At 36.4% G+C, this 19185-nt stretch overlaps 1 protein-coding gene across 2 annotated transcripts in view; it reads left to right on the top strand.

Moving 5' to 3' along the window:
* tweek (transmembrane protein KIAA1109 homolog tweek) overlaps positions 1 to 19185 on the top strand; it is a 36192-nt gene that overhangs the window by 1395 nt on the left and 15612 nt on the right. Inside the window, exons 3-29 of one of the 2 annotated variants that reach the window (XM_085196456.1) lie at positions 258 to 401; positions 473 to 5611; positions 5832 to 5977; positions 6056 to 6546; positions 6769 to 6949; positions 7332 to 7493; positions 7650 to 7775; positions 8253 to 8358; positions 8817 to 8873; positions 9934 to 10026; positions 10923 to 11065; positions 11263 to 11440; positions 11689 to 11844; positions 12249 to 12463; positions 12744 to 12867; positions 13406 to 13579; positions 13922 to 14123; positions 14655 to 14783; positions 15234 to 15401; positions 15757 to 15934; positions 16108 to 16278; positions 16651 to 16797; positions 17151 to 17274; positions 17576 to 17706; positions 17928 to 18050; positions 18381 to 18530; positions 18954 to 19053. In XM_085196456.1, the coding sequence (XP_085052582.1) occupies positions 258 to 401; positions 473 to 5611; positions 5832 to 5977; positions 6056 to 6546; positions 6769 to 6949; positions 7332 to 7493; positions 7650 to 7775; positions 8253 to 8358; positions 8817 to 8873; positions 9934 to 10026; positions 10923 to 11065; positions 11263 to 11440; positions 11689 to 11844; positions 12249 to 12463; positions 12744 to 12867; positions 13406 to 13579; positions 13922 to 14123; positions 14655 to 14783; positions 15234 to 15401; positions 15757 to 15934; positions 16108 to 16278; positions 16651 to 16797; positions 17151 to 17274; positions 17576 to 17706; positions 17928 to 18050; positions 18381 to 18530; positions 18954 to 19053 (9258 nt within the window). The remainder of the gene's footprint in view (positions 1 to 257; positions 402 to 472; positions 5612 to 5831; positions 5978 to 6055; positions 6547 to 6768; positions 6950 to 7331; positions 7494 to 7649; positions 7776 to 8252; positions 8359 to 8816; positions 8874 to 9933; positions 10027 to 10922; positions 11066 to 11262; positions 11441 to 11688; positions 11845 to 12248; positions 12464 to 12743; positions 12868 to 13405; positions 13580 to 13921; positions 14124 to 14654; positions 14784 to 15233; positions 15402 to 15756; positions 15935 to 16107; positions 16279 to 16650; positions 16798 to 17150; positions 17275 to 17575; positions 17707 to 17927; positions 18051 to 18380; positions 18531 to 18953; positions 19054 to 19185) is intronic. The other variant, XM_085196464.1, reaches the window with a different exon arrangement.

The following is a 19185-nucleotide window of genomic DNA, read 5'->3' as shown; positions in this document are numbered from 1 at the left end:
AAGAGGTCAACTAGTCAGCTGTGCCAATTACTTTTCATTGCTTGTTATGGTGAAGGAGAAAAATTAAAATGTTATCATGTCAAAAAAAGGTTTATGCATGGATTTTATTAGTAACTCCCCTCTAAGCTGTCCTTCTGCTAAGTATTGGATATGCATGAAGATAGAAAAAAATAGTTTGGATGTAATTGTATTTCAAAATCATGCCATGGAAAAAAAATGTATTTTTATAATTATTAGGACTGATTATTTTTTTGCAGGGTCATTTACACTTAATGCTCTCTCAGGAAAAATTATGTTTCATGATATTGTTTACATCAACTATGATTATACACTTCGTATTCAAGATGGCTATCTCATATTTCGATGGTGGCGTTCATATGTACCTAAAGATGTTGCTGAAGGTAACTTTTGCTTAACAATAGATTCATATTCACAATTTATTTTTTATAATACATTTTAATTTTTGCTTCAGATTTATCACACTCAGATACTCGTCTTTCTATAATGTTAAATGGATTTGAATTACATTTTTACAATCGATGTGATCTTTATGCTGAACTTGAAAAAATATTCTGTCTCGATCCTGTTATCAAGCAACAGCATGATGACGATGATTCGGCAGACCGCGATAAAGCAATGAATGATGCGAACGAAAAACGACGAAGAGCTCAAGACACTGTCAGATCAGAGGCAGCTATGGCGCGTACATGGCGCGATCTTATACCCGTCATTAAAATAGATATTTGCACGGGTCGTGTAGTATTTGGTAATCGTCTAGTGCCTACAACTTTGTCGATCAGTGTTGAAGAAGCTCACCTAATGTACAGTACGAAACCTCCCGCCTCAAGCTTGGATCATCTTATGCATTTTGTTAAAGCAAAAGCTGAAAATTGTAAAGTTATGTTAGCTCCTAGTCCAAATTATACGGCCATGGTTGATGAACCTCCAAGGTATATGGGGGAAGGTTTTGTTATCATGAGCTCTAATTACATTGAAGTTTACTTCTATATGGATGAACCAGGTCTAGTACCAGAACAACCTGTTTTACTTCAGTTGGCTAATGGCGACGTAGTAGAATCTGCGCCGCCGATATGGGGTGTGGATATTAAATGTGGCAAAGGGACAGATTTCAGCTACGGACCGTGGGCGGATCGACAGAGAGACCATCTATTCAAATTCTTTTTTCCACCCAACTATAAAAACTTAGAAGTTACTCCACAGCCAAAACCAGGAGATCGGAGACAGATGCAGTCATTTGATATACGATTATCAACCCTAAACGAAGCCACAATAGATATTTTATTTACAAAAGTTAAAGAAACCAATGCTGTCCATATAAATATTGGTGCAGGTTCATATCTAGAAGTAACACTGCCGTGGATTGTCCTTCAAGATGGATACACAACGAAAATAACGGGTCAATTGCTGCATTTGGAAGCAACTACAAGTCTTCAATATAGAAGCTTAGCAGAGAGCGAAACATTAGAATACACAGTGAAATGTCACTATCCATTAGTATGGAACCATCATCAGTGTTGGCAGTTATCATTAACCGGATGTAAGGCAACAGCACACTTTGTGTACACTCATATAGATTTTTTCCAAGATCTCACAAACGATTGGTCAAGTAAAGCGCGTCCGGATATCCTTCATTTTGTACCATACACATGGAAAATATCTTTACTCCTAAAAGAGTGTGAAGTTGTAACAGTCAGCAATCAATACAACTGGATAGACTGTAGTTCAACTAATCAAGAAAACAATCACGTGGCGTTTTGCGGTGACTTACTAGACGTGTCTTTTGATTTGCCTTTCATCGATTTCCTACCCGACGTCATACCTCTTAAAATTTGGGTGCAAGGGGAAGCCGTCGATATGAGCTTGTATTTGCCTGAAGTTAATACATCAAGATTATTGCTTTTATCTATTGATAAAAATATGAAGCTTGTCCCTTGCAGGTTAAAATCATCAAAATGGCGAAGGAAATGCGTAAAAACTCAAGGCTGGGTGGACTGTTGGTCAGTCCCCATAGTGGCATTAAGTGTAAGATATAATTACCATCCAATACCTCCACTAGGACCGGAACCACAAGCAGATATTACAACTCCTGAAAAAGAAGAAATTTTACTTTCTCCAATGAGAATACCAAGAATGAGGAAACAGCCACAAATAAACTGGGCATTAGATGGTAACAATTTTGATAGAACAACTTTAGCACCAGATAAAGTGAGTGTCGAACTTGAAGTCGGGCCTTCCATTCTCCTTGCATATGGAACTATCATTACTAGTTTTATGAATTTGTTAGAAAACATATTTGGGGAAGACCAATCATTTACAGATATGCAAAAAAGCCCCAATGTTGAGACTTATTACTGGTCAGGTGAGGTAAATACGACCAAGTTAAACGATAGAAGTAGCATTAATCAGCATACTGAAATTTCAATTGATGACAACAGTGATTCAAGTAAAGGACCCTTCGATCCACGTCGCTGCAGGCCTTTAGATGTTAATGTTTCGATTATTATTCATGATATTCAGGCACATTTAGTAAAAAATTGCAGTGAAAATGAACCTCCGTGTCCTGTGGTGCTTATTGAAAGATTTGGGTTTGAAATGGATAAGAGTTTTAGAGAAACAAAATTACAGCTGCTCATAAGTCCATCGATATTAGTATCTTCAAACAGCCCGTCGCGTTCAAATTCCAATGGCGTTAATACTTCAAATTGTCTTCAACAAGGTCACTTGATGCTTTCTTCGTTTCAACTAAGGGGCAATGGCTTCTTTAGTGATACAAATAGAACAGTTGAAGAAGAAACAATAGAGTATGCCTGGATGATGGAACTTCAGTTAGGGCAACTTACAGGTCGCTTAACTTTGCCCCAATTATATCAAATCATATCATCGTTAGAAACATTCTTACTTCTTATATGTGATAACGAAAACGAATTAACTCCACCAAATACTGCCAAACAATGTCATCACGGACTAAATAACGTGCTGTGCCCAGAAACTGATCTCACTCTCAAATATCGATGCCCAACGCCTAATGAGATAAAATATCGAATGATTCGGGTGGCTGTCGATCTTATCGATTTGTATATCGCGGACACGAATACAACCTTACAATCATGGATATCTCCAATCAGATTATCTTTTTGTAATTTACACGGATCTGGATTCGGTACTGGAATAACTGGATTACTACCTAATATAAAACTTGCTCTCTATACACAAACAAACATGCAAACAAATACTCACCACCACTCCAGTGGAAGTAATGGCAGTCAGAACAAAGTACCTGAAAATGACAATTGGGTAGGCGTGGGTTCAATGTCCTTGGGCCCTCTGCTCATAGAAGCAGCCTCGTCACTACCTCAAAGTCCTCGAAATTTACATCAAGTGCAACAAAAATTTTTGAAGTTGCATGATGAAAAGTTTAAAAGATTATGGTTTCTTTGGCCAAATGAAGGCAAAAGTACACAATGTGGTTGTACAGGTGGATGTGCTTTCTTTGGTTCTAACCGAAATGGTGCAAACTTTCTCAAACCTAGTCCTTCAGATTTACACGAGGGCATTAATATAGCTATATTCAATGTCATAGAAACGTCTCCTGGCGAATACGGTTACGGTCAAAGCTTACTTCATTCTGGCCAGTTAGTGTTTCATACCCCGCCATATAATAGTTTGAATGTTTGCTTACAACCGACAAATGTGTCTACTTTGATACCGTCGCCGCTACCACAAAATCTCAGTAAATCTCCACAGAGCGTCGAAAGACGCAGCCTGACGAGAAGATTTTCTTACACCAGTATGAGTAAAGGAAGCAACAATGTATTAGTATCGAGCACTAAAAGTGATGTTCCGTATGCTCGCCTAGTAGACTCATCTATCCCGCTAGGAAGTTCAAAAATCGACAGTGACTCAAAACTTAATAAAACAATTTTAAGTATACCTCAAATGGAAAGTAGTGTGTCTGATTCGAAACTAGCCCTCAGTTGTGGAATTAAAGATAATACAAATGTTATTGTTAGAAAACCGGTGACATCAGAAAACGACCACTTCGTCGTACCCAAAGTTCCGCCAAGAAGCGTCGCTGTATCTGATTCGCATTACTCATTGAATTCTCAGCCGCATGTAGAAGAAGCTATAATACATGAAGTTCAGCGCACAATATCTATAACTAGTGAAAACCATTCGGAGGCATTCTTTTCAGCAGACGAAGATATGTTCCCGAGTCGTTCATCAAGTTTGAAACACTCCTTTGGAAGCCGACGCAGTAATCCAAAAGAACAACCATCTTACACAGTCGGCGATAGCAGTAATGAAAAATGGGTAAATATGATGCCAAGATCCGATATGATAGATGGACCTGATACGATTAGCAATCTTAGTGCCGGTGTTCAACCAGATTCTGAGAGTGGATCAGTTTCGTCGAACTCATTCATATCCGCTATTTCTTCTCAAGAAGATATGACTCTTGTTAATTTACATATGCAAACCAATAAACCCATAGTAGATTCTCCCCTACTTATGTCTAGTTACATTAATAATTTACCTCAATATAGATGCTGTAATTGGACAACTTGTTCTTTGCCGACGGGAAGTGATGTATTCACGTTGCCTTTATTTAGAAGAGCTGACGACGGATCTTTAGTATATGTTGGCCAAAAATACTTACCATCGTTTGAGTTTACTGGAAAGGTGCAAACATTAAAATTAATTTCAAAAAAAGATGGACACTCTAGTCAAAATCAACACGGTCCATACTCAAACCTTACTCCACATTTTAATTCACAAATCAAAGCCCACCCGTATCCACAAGCGTGGTGGGACCTGCAGCAAAATGTACAGGACAATCAGGAGAATACTACAGACAAAAGTTCAACTTCAACAGTTACCACGACGAGTGACACTAAAAATGGATTGTTTGTCAAGTTGCGTGGTGAAATCGATATCATGTTAACGCCGCTTGTTTTAGAAAGCACCCAAAAATTTGTAGAATCTTTAACTCCAGTGTTAGCTAATATTCACCCTATAACGGTTATTAACCACTTACGATTACTTTGCATATCATCAGTAGAATCGTCAAATATACTTAAACAGAAGCAGTATGTACTAAATTGGCTGCCACAGATGCAAGCTCGTAACGAGTCTAGTATTATAATTGAAAAAGATGATAAATGCAAGCTGGCTACAATCCCACACTCCAATGTTTACGAAGAGACGATTTGTGATCAATTCCAGGCCACAGTCACCGTACCTAAAGTAAATATAGTATTCGTGCAGTCATCAGTTGTCGAAGATATGATATCCTTCTCCGCTCTCGACAACATTCAAGATTTGACGTGTGTATCTTTATTTGGAGTATCTGTGGAGAATATCGTGGCAAAATATACTAGTTCGAGGAAAACATTGGAGTCAGTACAATTATACTACCGGCCGACTCTTCGAGCTCTGGGCAGTAAAAAGTCATTTGGCATTATGAAGGGTCCCCGAGCGTTGATTCAGTCTTCGGGGTCTGGCAGGAAACGAGGACCAGAAAAAGGTGAACCAGTGTATATAGAGACGTCACAACAGCAATGTGAAGATACTACAGTTGTCTTGAATATTGGTAAGTGCCAGTTTATATATGTTTTTTAATTTGATTTAATATTTATGCCTGGAAAAAATATATTACACAATTCTCTGCAAAGTATATAAATATAGTAATATAATTTTATAGTTGTATATGTATAGTGAAGAACAATAATATGTACACAAACTTATTTACTTAATATTTACATGGATTGAAATCACGAAAAATATATTAGAATAAAACTTTGTTTTTCCAGGTAAAGTCCACGGGCAGTTGAGGAGGATACGTAATGAATCTTCACAGCTAAAGGATGCTACGATAACTGGTATACCTTGCCAGCACTCTAAAGTTTCGTTCAAATTTATTAGAGCTGATGCCTGTCCTAAAGGGTGTGATACTATGGTAACTAATGTTATTGATGATTGTTTAATATATTTTACAAGTTGTTAACAATATTTACTTTATTATAATTTTTTTCAGGGCTGTCAAAATGGAACAGCAGAAGGACAAAAAGAGAATTCTATTGGTTACATTATGTTTGAATGTGGGGTTGAAGGAGTATCCATTAAAGTGTCTAAACATTCCCAATCTCACAAACCTAATGAAGAGAAAAAATCAGTACGAACTGATAGCGAAAGTTGCAGAGAATCAGTAAAGTCTGCTGAAGAATTGAAGCCGGATAAAGAAAAAACTAAGGGTATTCGGACTTCTGGAATTGAAGAATTGTTTAGGAAAAGGGAGTCTAGTTCAAAGCCTAGTACTCCAAACTTGGGTAATGCTCAGCCTCCGCCTGTTCCGCCTGAAGCCACAACTCCAGGACCTGATGAACCTTCTAATGATAGCTCTGCGACGGTGGTACCTGTAAAAGATAGTGGAAACACCTCATCTTGTTCAATCGACTTGAAGATTGTTTGGTTTAATTTCGCTGCTCCACCTAGGACTCCTATTACGAAGAAAATTGATTACACCAGGTATTTTTTTATTTTTACATTGTAACATTTTGGACAATAAATGTAACTATATCTGAAAGTAGGTAAATTCTTAGATATGCACATAAATTTTTCAATGATATTATTTTGTAGGTGTGATTTTTTTGTATTCTACATTTTTATCACCAAAATCTCTCTAATTATCACTCGATATAAAGATAAATCTTAAAGCTAAACACAATTATTATTGACAACCTTTGCCAGGCTAGACTGGAACCTTCTTAGCACGGCCTCCCCCGCCATCAACGCATGGATGAACCCCTGCAACCGTCTCGGCATCCGAGTGGTGGCGCTATACAGAGCGCGCGCGCGCCGCCTCGCCGCCACTGCCGCCAGCCTCATGGCCTCTGCGCTTGATAGAGCACCTAATCATACTCTGCCTAAGGTACATTGTATTTTATAGGTGATGTAAGGGTAATGGATTTTTTGAATAAAAATTATTGCAAATTGATACAATTATTGAAAGAAGATCGACTTATAACATATCAACAAATGGGGAAAATGCTGAAGATAAATCAAGTCAATGACAGGTTACATTAAATTCTTCATGATTAAAACCTTGTACAACTGGTGCTACAGAGCCCTAAAGTTAACAAAATTAAGTATGATAAACTTAGAATTATACTAAAAATCAAAACTTGCATTCTGACGCAAGGTTTGTTTTTTTTAAACCAGTTTCTGTTTCTAATCAGCATCTACAAAACTGATTGAACAAGCCTAATATTAACAAAATTATGAACTTTCGTACGAAAATTCACCATTTCCAGAGCCGCTACGGTCGTCACACGCCCATGGCAAAACAACTTCGTGAAGAGCCGTCACTACAATTATGCGCGGTTCTACTCCGCTACGCATTGCAGGCGGACGCGGCCGCGGTACAGGCGGATCTCGCTGAGAGACACTTGCCCTCACTCTCTACATTAAGACAGGTAGGCATTGTATGTACGTGCTGCATGTGTGAATGTGTGCGTGTAAGTGTGTGATGCGCGAAATGAATAATTAAAGTATATTCCACATAAAATGCACATGTTTAATGTTTATTTTATGTGCAAGTTTCATGATAACTAAATCTTTTCTTTTATAAGGGTGTGATTGTACTCACGCGACAATGGAAGAACATCTTGTACACACCGTTACTTCTGGAACACAATTACAAGAGTAAAGTCATGAAGCCTCTTAACGTCACTTTCGCACTGCCTGAACTACTTGAGGTATTTAAATTTTGGTTGTTTATGTTAATTCGTGGAACTATACATATTTTGTAATATGATATTACTTGAAAGAAGTTTAGTATTGGAAAGGTGTAATTTTTTTTGGAAGGTTTTTAGATAAAGTTGAAATTTGAATACAGTAGAAATGTAAATATGATAATACATTATTTATTTTAACCCAACTTGACCCTTACATCAACGAAATTGTTTTATTTTATTTATAAATTTAATACGCATCTAAAAGTACTATATATTTTTACTATGTATATTACTTTGCAATGCTGGAAAAGGCTTGAAGATGAACAAAACCAATTTGCTATATTATCCGTAAAAGTGTTTTGACTGTATTTACAAAAGTTAAATTTTACGTTAAACGTAAGTTTCGATTTTTTTACTACAACAGACAGTTGACAGCATAATTTTAAATATAAATAATATCGTCTTTAGAGCATAAATAATATTTAGTATTTATTTCAGGATTCTGTGGAGGGTTGGCAAGAATATCAATTCGACAATGAAGGTTTAGATGAGAACTGTCTTCTCTTGAACATGGATGTGGAAAAACTAGATACTCAAATTCCGAGTAAGTGTCAATTTATTATAGAGAAATATAAATTGGGTTGAAAATGTTTATGTATTTGTGAATGTCAATATTGTGATTGTGAAACATGAATGTGAATTATGGAATAAAAATAAGTCGAGTTACTATATACAATTACAATTATTTACGGTATTTTTTATACATCAAAAATTTAAATTTTTATTATATATTTAAAATTTTAATTTAAAACGCTTAATTTAAGGAACCAATAAGTGGTTGCAAAACTGTAAGCGCTGCAAAATTTTACCTGATTTTGAGTGTGTGGTATAAAGCAAACAGGTTCAAATCTGTAATGAGATAATACAAAAATATCTCTTATTTAGCTCTGCTAGTAAAAAATATACAAAAAATATAACAAAATAATATTAAATTAATTCTTACTGATTTATACGTTAATATCAATATTACACATTACAAAATTAATATAATTATTTACAAAGCGAGCGCAGCGACGGCGACGTCTCGCCCGCACTCGTACCCGTCCACGCCGCCGTCCGGTGCGTACAACACCGCACGCTGATATGGCCTCTGGTGTTTTTGCTATAAGTGTTCTTTTTGTTTGCACGTTTGTGTGTTTTTATTTATCCGAGCTAGTTGCCTTGAACGGTTTGATTGTGAAATTTTTGTCTTCTTGTTAATAAAAGTGTGAATTGCTTTTAATGATTTTTTTAAATAAAATGTATTTTTTTTGGGATCATCAGCATTTTTGCTTTGGTTGTGACGTGTTTATCTATTGCTTACTTGATGATTTAATTGTTGTTGTTAAAAAAAAATCTTAAATAAATAAATAATTTTACTCGAAGTAATTTATAATATATATCTATATAGCAATCTATATAGTAAAAGTCAATATTTTTTCCCTGTTAATTAATAGATGATTTTTTTTAAATGTGCAAAAGTAAGATATATAATTCTAGCGTGTCTTATAAAAACAAATAAACTATCTTTCCTGTAATATAAAATATATAAATGATTATTATATAATATTACAATACTGCATTGTATTCAATATGTCTATAATAAAATAAGTAAATAGTACTCATTTTACACCAACATAACATCACTTTTCTTTGCCGTCACTGTGTTTTTCATGTATTTTGTGTCACATGTATTTTACACTTTTTCACGAATATTTTGGTTGAGTTTGCTTATATTTTCATTTCATTTTCGATTGCATTGATTGATAGAAAGTGCGGTGTTTGCGACTTTTTAATTTTACATTAGATTGCATAGTTATCATTCGCATTGAGTTGTTATTATTTTTTACATTTCTTTAATTGCCATATTTAATTATTTCTTAAGCTACATTTCTATGGTTCATAGTCATGATGTATGTATATATTAAACTTTATGTCAAGAATATTACATTTAAAAAAAAGTATTGTTATAACATATGTAATATTGTTTTTATTATGAATTAGTGAATTCATACTTTTTTTGACTTCTACTTGTTTTAATATATTTAATATAACATTTTCCAGTTCATAAAATTTAAATGATTTAAGAGTTCTTTCATTACTATGTTATTTTGAAAATAATTAAAGTGATTTTATACAGTGCGAGCGGCGCAAAGCAGTCGCGCTAGCCTAGTGTTCCCGTCGCTGCCTTTCTCCACTAGAAAGACTCCTTTCCAGGACGATGCTATTGCTAGTGAGCTATTTTTCTTAAATGTTTGAATTTGTACACTTAGATTTGTTTCATATGAACTTACTTTAAACGTAGCAGGAATCTAAGGGAAGATTCACTCTATAGTACCGGTCACAGTGGATTCTCGGTTCGATCTCATATAAGAATATGATCATCAGAAATATTTTTATATGGGTGATTGGACCGGAACAATAGTATGAATGCTCTCACTGTTTCTCATATAAGATTCTTTTTCAAAGTGTGTGATCGGACCGAGAAAGAAACGTAACTGGTACTACAGTGTGAATGCTTTCTTGCCTTTTAGGGATTCGGAATATATTAAAGTTAGTCCTTAATAAAAACACTTTCGAAGATATTAAAATACTTTTGAAGATATTAAAGTTAATAGTTGTATTATTATTTACATCTACGGCCTCAATGATAGAACTCTCTCTACAATCTTTTATCCGACCTCATTGAAATATAATTATTTCTTGAAAAAAAATGAATCATACCGAAATATAGAATTGTAAAAGTATTTTAGCGTCCACAGTTTAATTTACTTAGTTTCTTACTTTTAAACAATCTTGTAAGACTAGAACGAGCGTCGTAGGTGTAAGTACTAGACGATGAGGAATAATAATAACACTTTATTACACATAAAACTCTACAATTTGTCATTTTGGTGAGGTATATATTATTTTGACATCAAGACACTAAGATAAAGGATATTACTACTTTTTTTGTTTTAATTGTTAAATATGTTCATCGTGGAAATGATCTCCTCCGCAGTATTTTATTATTGAAATTATTTTCTCTCCCTTATTCTGCTGAACATGAAGCGTGGCCTTGAGTGTTGAAATATTTTGATGCCTAATCTGAAACAAAAAAAAATATTAATTCCGATATATGACTTACAGATTATGGCACTCTAAAAGAGGATCTGCCGACAGTGGGTTCGAATCCGTCGCTGTACTCTCAGGGCAGCCACGACAACATCGCGAGTGACCGCGCGCGCGAAGACCTCTACCAGTGGATGGCGAAGCAAGAGCCTATTAAAGTGGTTAGTTATTAGTGTACTTTTATTTATTCCATTAGATAAAAAAAATAAAGCTCATGGAGGACCATTGACGTGACAAGTACGACGCAACATCAGTGGCGCTATTTCAGATGCGGTTAAAATAATGAGTAAGCACAAACAAAAACAAAGCCTAATAATTTTTTACCAATTACCATTAACCTTTAACATTATATTTCCAGGAAGCTAAAAATAAGAAGCCGATGATCCCAGCGGGCGCCATGAATCCGCGCGCGGTGGCCTCGCTGCCGGCGTGCAGCCTGTACCCGCTGCAGGGCTCGCTCATGCTGCTGGACGCGCACCTCGTGTTCCAGCCCCTCCTTGCCGCACTCGGCGTGTCGCCGCACCAGGTCGCGCAAGGTATGTGAACACACGCACTAATTAGGACGCACATGCGATATCTTGTGATGATAATACTACTAATTTACATTTTTTTTTGGTAAATATATTTCACATTTAAAAAAAAATCTTAGTGACGTCTATGATTTTGTATAAACAATATTTTAGTAACTATCAAAAACTGTTCCAAAGTTTTGATAATAAGACATACTTCGAAATCAGTTTTTTTTTATTTATAGTAATATAAAATTTATGTAATTTTTTTATAGGAGAATCAAAAGGCAAAGGTGTGGGAGCAGAAGCGGGATCCGGCTTGGAATCCCTCGGGTCTAAATTATCTTTACTGGCGTGGGTTGACATGTTCCGCATAGACATCGTTGTGGGAGAACTGGCAAGAGACCGCCGACACCAGAGCAAGAGTAAACGTGAGTTGGTTTTTATATTAAAAGTATGGTGGACGGAGTCTCTCTGCTTATCCTACTATTTGCCCAAAACATAACTCTAATTCAAAATTATTGCAACTTTTAACTAATTTTCTTTAGCATCACGCTGTAGCATGCTTATATCTAGGTGACAGAGGGAACCTAGTGTTAATACTCTATGTTCCCCATTTTCGGCCGAAGTCTGGAGGCATGGCATGCAATTTTACGCGCTTTGTTTTGATACCAGATTACCGAAAAAATGAAAATATTAGATATTTCCTCGAGTGGGAATTGAACACACAACCTGCCGCATTTACAGTTACACACTTGTGCCCTTAGGTCACGGGTGGCCCGTCTTAACTTAACTAATGATTTTTCACAACTTATGAATTTATTTATTAACACAGCCACCAATCCACCCCACATTGACATACCATCAGAAACACCAGCTTTCCTTTGCGAAAAGATCTCTATCGACGTGGACCTCAAGAAAGTGGCCGACATGGCGGTCGATGATCTCATACAGAGGCAAAACGTGTTATACATTTCCAGAGGGCAGCTCAAAAAGCATATTAGTACTATGCTTAACTTTAATATCAGCATACGATTTATATCGCAACAGGTAAGAGAAAAAAATGATTAAATTTCTATCATATTTGATCTGTGACCACGAAGTTTCAAATGTAGGCTTGATTAATCTTAACGCTTCTTCTAAAGTATAGCAAAATATTCGTTATTTACCGCAGTTCCATTTTGTTTGGAAAAATATGAGCATTTTATAAGGTTATAAGCTTCACTCAATTAGCCCCCAGCTTTGAATTGACACAGGACAAAAAATACCTACTAAGTGCTTTTGCTGTATAAAGAATAATTCTAAAATTACAATGGGTTTGTTTAACCAGGTGAACATGCCGCTGCTACGCCTCCTACATCAAATTAGCAACATGTACCAGAATGTGAAAGACACGCAGTGCGAGCTCCGCACTCAGACTAGTTCCTCGAGACGACACAATAAACACCCTTCAGGTATTCAAATATACGAATATAGTAAATATGATAATTATTTATACAGGTTCTAGAAACGGAACGGAAAACTAAAACGTAATATGAACTCATTTATAATATCAAACTATGGCTAAAGTATATGGTGAAATAAAAAATCCACTTTGGATAAATATTTCTGTATATTGTGAATTTTATTTTTCTAAATGACGCTGTAGCTGTTTAATTGTAAATATTATAGAAAAATATATTACATTTAAATATAGAAAATGGGAAAAACAAAAATATTTACTAAATATTTTTCTATTCCCCATTTTTTTGTAATGTTTTTGTAATTATACAAACAAAATAATAAGTATCTAAAAATTTTTTCTTATACTAATAAGGAAAATAAAATAGGAACACTATAAGTTATTTTTTAGCCTGCTAATTAGTTATAGAATTAAAGGTAATTCTATAGAATTACCCTATAATATTCTAATTCTATAGAATTATTTCGGAATCTAATTCAATCAATTAAGGAATTGTAACAATTAACTTTATATATTTTTTTCGTTGCTAGTATCCGATTTCCGCGAGACGGTGGTGAGCATGTCGTCCCTGGATAAGGACAGTCAGTACGCCACCCTTCCACCCAAGTGGGAGACGCCAGTACCCCCACCAGCACCGCGACCACGCCCGCAATCCTTCGCGCAGAAACTACGGTCTACGGGAAAGACTGTAAAGGGAAAACTGGGTTGGTAGTTTATTCACGCTTTATCCCGCTTATAGCTACGGTACAGAGGGGAATTTTTGTGATAAGACTCTCCATTCTATTTCGGATATTGTGTGTTGAGTGGTAGAGCTGAATGTTGTATGCGGGGACATCGAGCCCCGTAGGACATTTGGAAACTCCAGTTCATGGAAAAGACTGTTAAAAGAAAGCTGAGTGGTAGTTCGTTAGTACTACGTTAAACCAATCAATGTTATAATTTCACGCTTTATTCAGTATATTATACCGTTTTACATAATTATATAGTGCTATATTTACATTAATAATTAGTAATAATGACTAAGTGATCATAATTAATTATTACAGGCTACAGTTCACTGAACGAAGGTGCACACACACCGATGTTTACCACAACCGTATCTGAACCTGCACCCCCCGCGCCTCCACCCGCACCGGCCCCCGCTCCGGCTCCCTCAGCGGGGGCGCTGGCGCCTCGTTGCTGGCGCACTGTGTACTTGTTACTGGACTTGTATGCTAATATGCCTGACGCTGATACGATCACGCATAGGTATATATTTGTAGTTAACTAATATGCTATTTATAAAGTAATATAAAATAAAATTAATACTTTTTAGTAATGGTGTATAAGTTTGAACGTAGTGGGATTTGATCTTGCTCCTTCGTCCAAGCGCTTTTAGAACTAATCCATACGTTTTCTTGAAAACTAAGAACTATTGTGAAATTGCATTGTACATTGAACGATAGTGCGATTGTACCGTAAAGTATTAAAATAAAATATATTCGGGTAGTGTAAGTTCCCACTTTTCCGTTTCCCCTTGTGTGATAGAATATTTCTTTAATTAAATTTCAAATATAGAAATTATTTACACCTTTTATTTATCTTATACTTGTTGTAGCACGCAGCTTCGTTTGGGTGGGTTTTAAGAACTAATATGGAAAATCCGTTTCTCGTTCCCGCGCAAACACTGAATTTAAATTTTCTAAGTCCAGTATTTTCGTCTTGCGTTTTGTGCCCGTCATATGTGCAGATATATGTGACGAACGAATAAATTGTTTTATTACATTGATAACATTCCAGATTCTCAGTGTCAACGGAGTTGCCAGAAGCGTACAGAGGGCGCGCGCGTCCCAGCTCTCGTGAACAGAATGCCAGCAATTCCTCGTCTAGTGCCACTGGTATGGGCATTGTGGTCGTGGGTGGTGCGAGGTAAGTTTCACTTTAAATGTCTAGTTTAATTTATTTATCTTGTAATAAAATTACGATACGTCGCTGAGGTGGGAGGGTATAGATTTATTCTTTTATATAATTTAAAAAAATCGCAGGTTATTAATATTTTAATTTAACGTTTCTAAGTTCTCAACATTTTACGTTAATTGTGACGTTTTTTAAACGTTGCAGCTGTTTTACTGACGGCTTACGTGACGGCCAGAAGGACCAAAAAGTTATTATTTACATTATTAAGAGAGTTCGTATTCATTTAGGATCTATTACAATTAGAGTTGTTTTTTTTGCGTTCGTTACTATAACAATTTTTATTCGTTCGCATATCTTGTTATGTTCGGTTAGAGCAATGAATTGAGGCGTATTGCGTACGCATACAGTATATCAGACTTATATGAACAGAGTGTGTTAACACTATGTTTGGTCTGGTGGCAGGATCCATCGCACACGGCTGCTGGCGTCGCTGTCAGGGCTGAAGCTGGAGGCGGAGATCACGTCGCTGCAGGCGTCGCTGTCGGCGTCACGCGCGCGCCAATGGGCGCTCGGTGGCAACCTGGGCCGCACTGCCATCGTGCTGCTCGAGGGCGCCGCTCCTAACCACCAGTGAGTACCTCAGTGAGCGCCTGCGACATGTCGGGCATTCATCCAAGTGCCCGAGGTAACTCAGATTGAGTGGATTACATCATTACTATTAACAGAGATACAGAAATCCAATACAGAATGTTTTTAATTTAAACTAAATAAAAACATTGAATGTTGAATGTTTGTGAGAATGGATGTTTGTTCCATTTTATTGTAAAAATTACTGAACGGACTTATAAAATTTTACATTAATATGTTTACACGTAACATATTATATTCTACAACTTATATAAAGATTTTGTATAATGTGACTTTAATATAATAACAAGTAGTAGCGCTATATATTTGCTAACTGTTACGCTGCGTGCACGCGCAGGACAGTGGTGCGCGTGAGCGTGGGCAAGTCGCAGGCGCTGTACTCGTGGGAGCTCGGGCGCGCGGGCGCAACGGCGCTGGCGGCGGTTGGACCCGTACGCGTTGACCTGCCGCAGCACCCCGTCGCTCTGCACGGCGTCATGACGCGCTCCAGCAGACAGCTGTCCTCCACTCTGCAGGTGACGACTTATATGGATATATTTAAATATTCACTTGAAATAAAATAATTACTTTTGTAAAACTGTTTTTATTAATAAAGATTTACTTATATTATTAGTGTCCAGTTTTTCTTGTTCTAATTAATTAGTAAACTCAAAATGCATCATTGAATGAATGATATGAATATTTGCAGGAGTTGGGCGTGACGCGGACGTCGTCGCGGATGTCGCGCGGTGGCACTGGCGCGGTGGACGACGAGGAAGAGGGCAGCCCGCCGCCCGCGCCGCGTACCCCCGCGCCCCCGCACGCCGCGCCAGACCCCCTGCTACAGCCGTTGCAGCTGCAGTTCTCCATCATGCTGCAGGTCACCACACTTTCATGGGCTGTATACAAAAATAATAAGATTATTAATTTGATCGTCAACATTATCATATTTAGGCGATGACTCGAAACGATGTTAATAAGATAAGACTGAATATTGCACTCTTTTTTATGTGTATTAAATTTATTATTTTTACAGCCACGCGCCTTTCTTTAATGAAAAATATTTACAGAAATATATATAATATAAAATAAGAATACCAACAGAATGCTATTTGTGAGATATTACAATTATTTTTTAAGATAATATATTTAAGATCAATTGAAATAACAGAATCAAAAAGTACAAAACTAATTGTTAAGATCACCTTCATGAATATGCATATGAATTTAAAAAGATTTTTATTCATAACAGAGTCTCAGCGTGACAGCGGCGCTATTGCCATCTCTGCAAGCGCAGTACAAGATGGAGCAAGTTCAGAGTACTGGCGTGACGGCGGCACGTGCCAAGTTCACGGTGGACCTGCCGCAGCACTCGCTCAGCTTTGTTACTAAATTGCAGGTAGGATTTACTATAGCGAAAATTTTATAGGAAGGAAAGAATAGTAGTTTATATGGAACTTAAAAAATATATCAGGTGTCTAGAATTGAAACATCATATTTTCACTTTAGGAAAACTAACTTTCTGTTACTAATAATACAATAAAAAATTATAACATATTGACAGAATAGTTGGTAGATCGAAAGACAAACTGATTTACATGATAAAGGAGAAAAAAACATACGTATAATAAATTTTCACAATCATTTTATTTGTCTGCCTATATTGTCACATAGAAAGAAAAAGAAGAAGAATAGAATTCAGAAAAAAAATACCACATAGCTTAATGAATAGTTTTTTTAATCTTATAACAGGTAACAGAAGCTAACATCCCGGCGGCGGCGTCGGTCGCGCTGCCCGCCGTCAAGTGTAGGGCGCGCGTGCTTGACTGCGAGCCCCACGACCCCCACAATGACTCTGACCCTGATGCTACTAGAGGTAATTTGTTTATTTATTTATAATAAGGTAAAAATTTGATCTCGATTAAAAGTCCTAAATGTATTTATTTACGAATTTACATTAGCGATTTATAAATACGGTCCTAAATAACACACAAACTTTCCATTTAAGATTGGCAAAGAAGGTTTGACCAAAATTACAGTGGCTTTCATTACAACGATTAACGTTATTTCGTACAGCCATTTTTTCAATTCGGACCAGTAGTTACTGACATTAGCAACTTCAACCAAACAACCTCTGCAACCTGAATATGTTTCTATAGATATTGATATTGTTACAGCGGAACCCGAAGGCGTTGTGTTACGCGCGGGGCGTTACCTTTCCGCGACTGCAGATATTGGACTTTTTGAGCATACTTTGTCCACTGACCTGCTCAACCATTTAGTATTTGTACAGAAAGTTTTTATGAAGGTGATTTTTTGTTTGATAGAAAAAAGCGGTTGTTGAATAACATGTTAAAATTAAATGTATGTATTAATTTCAATTTTGTTTTAGCAGTAGGCTGAAATACTTAAATAATTAGGATCAATAGTTACAATAATTATACAAAATGTGTTTAAATAGCTAAAATATACAACTTATGGAATAATATTTTGTAAAGTAAAAGGAGGTTAATCGCTATCTTTGTGCAGGAGGTCAATGAAGTAGTGCAAAAAGTGTATGGCGGTGAAAAACCAGTGCCGCTGTGGAACGAAGAAGAAGCGTCCTCGTCTGCCTTTAGTAGAATATTGTTCTCATTATTAATAAGAATTAAGGTTAGTTGTTATTTAATTTTTACTTGAATGTTATTTTTTTGTGTAAATGTGGTGCGTACAAATATTTGTACAAAATAGTAAACTAACAAAAATCAATCACATATTGTTTATTATTACTAACTTTACTTGTTATGTTTGACACGTAAAGCATTATCATGAAATCTTGTATGTATATGTTTTAGATTATAGTAGAAGATACAGGAGATTTTTTTGACAATCTTATCAATATTAGGTAATTACGCATCATCTGGTGTTCTAATTGGAGAAAAGTATCAGCTTAAACATGAGCAAAGCAGATAACTACCACTAAAAATGTATATTCTCAAACAGCGTATCCAGCTGACGGCGACGACGCCCAGCAACTGCGCAGTGCGGCTGGAGACGGGCGCCGTGGAGCTGGAGCTCAGCAACCGCGTGCAGAACGTGCACCCGCACCCGCCCGCTACGCCGCACGGACTGCGCCTCTTCGCCCGCGCTCAGGTATCAGGCATATGAATGCGGAAAATTTTGTCTTTTACGTGCTTTATTGAAGATCTCCGGCCGCATCGGCTCAAGTCCCTTACTTCACAAAGACACGAAATAACCATTAAACAACTTTATCTTGTAATAATTTGCCATTAATAACTGTTAAATTTAAGCCTCAATCTATATATCCCAGAGGCCTTAACGTATTCTAAATCTGTACTGCATGCATAAGAATCTGCTCGGAAGAAACTCGATCTTAAAAGTAATAATTTGTGGGTTAACGGTTTCTTCGATTTATTCTAATATTTATTATTCTACTTAAGTAATATCTCTATTACTCAAGTCTCATCAAAAACTGCCCCAGTACTTGAACCACGACCGAAATACTTACTATTGTCATACATAAAGCTCAAATATGCTTTTTTTTTAATTTCAAAGGTGGATATAAAACTTAGTTTGGGACAGTTAATAAGGAACGCGATGTTCGAGGAAGCTGAGACGGAGTTCCAGCAATATGCATTCTTTAAAACTAGAATTGGTAAATATAATTATTTCAACATACATATTATATTTGTATAATAATAATTACTAGCATATTTACTCTGACTGTAAAGAGAAATGGAATTGTTAGTGTTTTAAGGGGCAAAGGAGGATGTGACGCAGCTTATAC

This window comes from Heliconius melpomene, chromosome 1 (genome assembly GCF_056956725.1).
Source record: "Heliconius melpomene rosina isolate 202511_hmr_F chromosome 1, ASM5695672v1, whole genome shotgun sequence".
Lineage (NCBI taxonomy): Eukaryota > Metazoa > Arthropoda > Insecta > Lepidoptera > Nymphalidae > Heliconius > Heliconius melpomene.
This window is presented reverse-complemented; position numbering and strand designations above follow the sequence as displayed.